The sequence below is a fragment of the Polypterus senegalus genome, chromosome 3, assembly GCF_016835505.1.
Source record: "Polypterus senegalus isolate Bchr_013 chromosome 3, ASM1683550v1, whole genome shotgun sequence".
Taxonomy (NCBI): Eukaryota; Metazoa; Chordata; class Cladistia; order Polypteriformes; family Polypteridae; genus Polypterus; species Polypterus senegalus.
Genome location: NC_053156.1, coordinates 216279735 through 216285734, shown reverse-complemented (window position 1 = coordinate 216285734; position 6000 = coordinate 216279735). Strand labels below are relative to the sequence as shown.

Here is a 6000-nt window from a genome sequence, read left to right as displayed (position 1 = left end):
AGTGCCTTTCCACATTTTCCTTCTTTGGAATAGCAATGATAGATTGACAGATCAGACAAACGCACTTCGATTGTGACATTGTGAGAGAACAAATCCTCTTCCAATTCCACATCCAGCCCATAAAAACCAATTTTTTGCAAATCCCTTCTTTAGTCGATAGAAATTGGAAGGCTAACTAGATCACTTAGCCGACGTTTTGCAGTAGCTCGCGCGTTTGATCGTGCGTGATTGATGGCCAGTGTGTTAGAAGAAAAGAGATGTCAGATTGGCCGCCCTGTATGTCAATAAAGTGGCAATTGCCATAGGGAGGATATACGATAGAATAACATTTAAAAAAAATTTGAATGCAACGCGATCTACCTGCACTCCCTTTCCGATCGATCGCAATCGACTCATTGGGCACCCCTGCTCTTTGAGAGTACAGCCTTTCTTCCTCCGGTGCTGCGTTGTTACATGCATGAAGAACTGCAGGTAAACTAACACGGTTGTTGCCAAATATGTTAAGTAACAACATTATCAGAGTGAAGTGGCTAAGCCCCTAATAAGTGCAAACGCTATCGCCGGACCTATAGTAACACTACAGGTTAGCTGCCCAGCTCTTTAACTTCCTCGATGTCGGTGTGTCAAATATTTCCTCGATACTACCTGGAAAGGAAAGGCGGATAGACACTAAAAATAAACACATAATTATGCATAGTTATAAATGACAAGGCGGGTGGACATTAAAAATAAACACATTATAATGATGTACAGCGATAAGTGGCAATCAATTGCTTCAGTTTTTGAGCGTTTGAGGATTGCACGCTCGGAGGCATAACGAGTTTAATAAAAGAGCGGATTAGACTTGTAACCAAGTGTCACATTCTAAAAGGGAGGCGCTACGAACAAGTAAATCTCTGATGTTAAACTCATTGTTCTTCCGTTACATAATATCGGACATATATCTACGCGTGCTGCTAGGGGACATTTATTGGCGATTGTCTCGTCTGGGGTCTGCCTCTGCTCAGCCATCTGCTGTCCCAGCATGTGGCCAGTATGTTTAATAAAAGATCCCCCGTGCTGACGTCTCTTGTGCATTTTTTCGCAAGCCGATGACGCAAATTCAAGTGCGCGAAGGGGGTTGCGGCGGGCGATGGTCTTCTCCTTGCAGGCATCTTTTCTGACAACTAAGCTAACTGGGTCCTGATAAGCCGGTTTTCTGTTGGTACAGTTATTTTATACTAGTGAACTTTGTCATTTTACATATGGCGAAAACTTTAACGGTGCCGTGACAAAGGAATAGTAGATTTACTATTGTTCTCAATATCCGCAGAGCATACGAAGAGAGCAGCTGAGGACAGTGTTGCTTGCCTAAACTGAGGAACAGGAACTGCATCTGAACTCGAAGAAGTTACCGGTTTCCACCTTTATAGTATTCTTTCTGTAGTCAAGTCTCATGCCTATAGCTACGACGTTGTTAACCCACGCTGAGACGTGGCTGGGTCGTCTGGACTACCTGTTCAAGCCCGGGACTGTGGTGCTGGGCGCCGCAGCCGCTTTTCTGTGCTACCGGTGGAGAAGTAAAGGCGAGGTTAGTAACAGTGTGCGGAATCCTATGTTCATTATTGTAAATACAACCTTATACCCCAACCAGATCCCATTGCCCCGTATTTGTGTCATACATCCCCAGCAATCAAAGGTGGAATATTACAAAATTAACTGTTAGAATGTTAGCTGAAGTAGAATTGGCCTCTAGCCTACAAGATCACATTACCATTGCGCATGCGTGCACTTTCATTAGCCAACATGTCAAGTATAGTAGGTGGTTTCCTGCGGTCTGCTGCATTAAACATCTTACAAAAGAAGCTGTCTGTTCTTAAACCTTCATCCTACTTGTGGCTTTTAGGGTTGAATCATTAAACGACTCGAGTAGCAGTTGAATTCTTTGTTATTGTTTGATCGGATTTATTTTATTACCGAAACGTTTCGTTTAGCATATTTTTGTATAAGAGAGATCAGTTTTTCAGAGATTACATTCATCTGCATAATTCCGTTTCTCCGCTATTGAATAAAGCAGTGCTGAATGTCCGGCGTCAATTATTTTTCCTTTGAATTAATTTCTCCTTAGAAAAGTTATCAAGTCTGGCCTGTGACACAGAAACACGTCACTTGCCCCAATACACAATTATTTTTTATACATAGGTGAGGGCAAGTTGCAGGGTCTTGAAACTTTGTACCACACAAATGACAGAATACCGTGTCATTGTTATTTATTAGCTAAAGTTGATGGTCATTCTTTTGGTTGTTTCATGAAATATTTTGCACAATTTTACAACCAGTTTGCTAGATGGCTGACAGCCAGGTTTTGTTCCAACAGTTTCTTAATTATTGCTCAGGCATCATTTTGTGCTTCATTTTAGTTAACTCTTGCTGTCTCAAAAACAATCTGATGTGGCAATGCATTTGCTCACTTCAAATAAAAGCTGCAGCATGTTATTCGGACAACAGAAAAGACTGTAGGACTGAAACTGGACATTGAGTTCCTGTGCGCATTATAGGTCAGAAAACGAGCCTTAAATATAAGCAAAGACTTCACTCACCTCTTTCAGTTATTACCGTCGATGAAGCATTATCTGGCATAGAAACATATTCTTAGGCACTATCTCCTCCATTCAGTATAAATTATGTTTATTTTATACAAGACTTACTATATTATTGGGCAGAAACACATACTTTACTGTATTCTTTTGTATATTTGTGTTTACTGTATGTAATGTTGTGTTGGTGTCATTAATTCTATGTAACTTGTTATATGTTTCCTGGCAATTAAGTTCATGCTCAAGTTAAGTAGATACATTCAGTGACGTGCGGTAGGGTTCATGGCTGGTGAGGCACGGACTCCTTCAGAGTCAGATTTACAAATACTGTATTTGAATCCAAAAAAGTAGCTTATTCACTATTCAGTTGGCAGCATGCACATTGAATACTGGTTGTGTTTCATATCTCATCAGCATACACATAGGTAAGGTACATATTTGGCTAAGAAAGACCGTTACATTTATAGTGGCGAGAGAGAGCGGAGAGAGCACATTTGTTCCGCACCCTACACATGTTCTGAATTTGCCATTGCAATTCCACAATTCATACTCATTCAATACAAATTAAAGTATAGAGTGGTGTATAAAAAAAAAAAACAGATTTCAATTTTGACCTTAATTGAAATATTTAGTTGTTTTTAAAAGCTTTTAATTTTGATTCTTTAATCAATTTTAGTACAGACCTGTCAACAAAAGTATAAAAATTTAGTTTTTAAATATTGTATTTGTTTTTTCTTAGTCTGATCCCATTTTTTTTTATAAAGCTGAAAACCATTTATGGTCTTACCTTTACTTGTAAATGAAGTCCATGCGCCTGTCCTTCTCCACGAATATCTCTGTCACTTTCTTGTAACAGTCCTCCTTATTCTCCTCTAATTTTAAAAATCTTAACCTTCCATTTTGGCAGTTAGTTAGAACAAAATATAAAAATAAACGGACCACTGCAGTGCACTTGACTTTCTGATATCGCTAACTTATTGGCGCTTAGAGCCTCTGTGTAGAAGAACAGCGGCAACGAGCACCGTGTGGCACGGTACGGTCTGCCTCACCTTGTGTCTTTTCACTGAGGTTTTATGTCCGATCTGCAAGACTAAATATGTCACACACATTCATTAAAGATATTAGCCAGACAGTGGAAAGTCAGTGTGTATATTAAACTTGTCTGCAAACATTATATTGGTGACATACAGAGAGACAGCAACAGACATGTGCTAATTGCATGCATCAACCCAGTGTGTGAGGGACAGAGCAGTCAGAGGTGAGACTCAGCTAATCACTTTCGTACCAAGCGTTTCTCCCCTGTATTTGAACAGGAAATGCGAAAATTCAGCGATTATGACTATAAAAATATCAAAAGTATTGGATTCGTACGGAAAACAAATTTATAGCACAGACCAATGGACAAATTAATTTAATGTTATTATTATTAGTTTTTTTACTTTTCATGATCTCGCCTACCTGCCCTGACCGCACGTCCCTGAATACATTTACAATTTTTAACTGGTTTTGTTAATGAGCTCCCAATTAACAGTGAGATGCAAATGTTGAAGGTAATAGGCTCTAGGCTCTTCTGTCATGTGTACAGAGAAATACTTATGGAACGAGCAGTTCACAGTCTAACTTGGTGCCATACATTTTTGTGTGTCCAGCTTGAAGTTTCTGTTTAATATTCCATTATAAAAGTAAAGGAAGAAAACCAAGTAAAATACTGAAATTTACTAATATATTCCAGGCCACAAATCATTTGGATGACATCCTCAAAAAGGAAAATCTACAGTATAAAACTGACATAAGGTAACCAAATAAAAACACTAATAAGTCATAAAAATTAAACCAGATCTGTGATTGGTAAGGACCGACATTAAATTTAATTGGAATAAAACCTGCAGCCACAGCAGACCTCAAATACCAGACCCGAACATCAGTGCCTTACAGGCTTATCAAACCAGTATGCTGTATTGAGAAGGGTCAGCCTTGGCTCGTATCTGTTGCAACAAGAGATGTCTCAGGCTTTGTCCACATCATTATGTTCTCATTTAAAAATCAAGTTTTTAAACGAAAATGATGTCCCTCCACAACAGTATCTTCACATTATTTACTAAAGTATCTTTACCCACACTAAAATAAGAGAACAGATGCTTTTATTCAAAGCAACTTACAGAAGAGGTGAACTGTTGTAGAAAATACCCCATAAATAAAGAAGAGTCTTGAGCCATTGATACATATGAACTCCAAGATTCAAGATTCAAGAGTATTTATTGTCATTTCATCCATATACAGTAGTTCAGCATACAGTGAAACGAAACAACGTTCCTCCAGGACCATGGTGCTACATAGAACACAGGACAATGAAGAATCCATGACACATAACATAAAGACACGTAATATATAACAAGGTGCACGTGAGACAAATGTGCAAACATGCGCAACCATGTGCAACATTGCAGAGCAGAACACATATATCAGATATCCGATCGGTCCATGAGTGTTCAGGAATCTGACTGCTTGGGGGAAAAAACTGTTCAACATGCTGATGGTAAGGGCCTGAATGCTTTGGTACCTTTTTCCCAATGATAGAAGTGTAAACAGTGAGCGTGCAGGGTGTGTTGGGTCATTCACAATGCTGGTGGCTTTGTGGATGCAGCATATGGTGTAAATGTCCATGATGGAAGGAAGAGAGACACAGATGATCTTCTCAGCTGTCTTCACTATCTGTTGTAGTGCTTTACGATCCCTGACCATGCAATTTCCAAACCAGACAGTGATGCAGTTGCTCAGGATGCTCTCTATGGTTCCTCTGTAGAATGTTGTTAGAATAGCTGGTGGAAGATGGGCTTTTTCTCAGCCTACTCAGGAAGTAGAGTCGGTGCTGGGCTTTCTGGGCTAAAGAGCTGGTGTTGTAGGAATAGTTGAGGTTCTCTGCCAGGTGGACACCCAGGAATTTGGTGCTATTGATGACCTCCACAGTTGAGCTGTCAATGTTCAGTGGCAGATGGTCACTCTTAGTTTTCCTAAAGTCAACAATCATCCCCTTTGTTTTATCTACATTTAAAGGCAGGTTATTGGTTTTACACCAGTCCGTTAACCGCTGCACCTCCTCTCTTTATGCTGACTCATTGCTGTTGCCGATGAGACCCACCACAGTTGTGTCATCGGCAAATTTTATGATGTGATTAGAGCTGTGCATTGCTCCACAGTCATGAGTCAGCAGTGTGAACAATAATGGACTGAGCACACAGGGGCTCCAGTGCTCAGTGTGGTGGTTCTGGAGATGTTGTTTCCAATCCTGACTGTCTGAGGTCTCTCAGTCAGGAAGCCCAGAATCCAGTTACAGAGGGAGGTGTTCAGTCCCAGCAGGCTCAGCTGTTCCGTCAGCTGCTGAGAAATGATTGTGTTGAATGCTGAGCTGAAGTCGATAAACAGC

At 40.1% G+C, this 6000-nt stretch overlaps 1 protein-coding gene across 2 annotated transcripts in view; it reads left to right on the top strand.

Moving 5' to 3' along the window:
* Nucleotides 1-1132: 1132 nt before the first annotated feature.
* Nucleotides 1133-6000, top strand: part of LOC120525835 (phospholipase ABHD3-like) — a 44114-nt gene continuing 39246 nt past the window's right edge. Inside the window, exons 1-2 of one of the 2 annotated variants that reach the window (XM_039748448.1) lie at nucleotides 1133-1204; nucleotides 1313-1570. In XM_039748448.1, coding sequence (XP_039604382.1) covers nucleotides 1436-1570 — 135 coding nt within the window. In that variant the 5' untranslated portion in view covers nucleotides 1133-1204; nucleotides 1313-1435. Of the gene's footprint in view, nucleotides 1571-6000 lie in introns of both variants that reach the window. The other variant, XM_039748447.1, reaches the window with a different exon arrangement.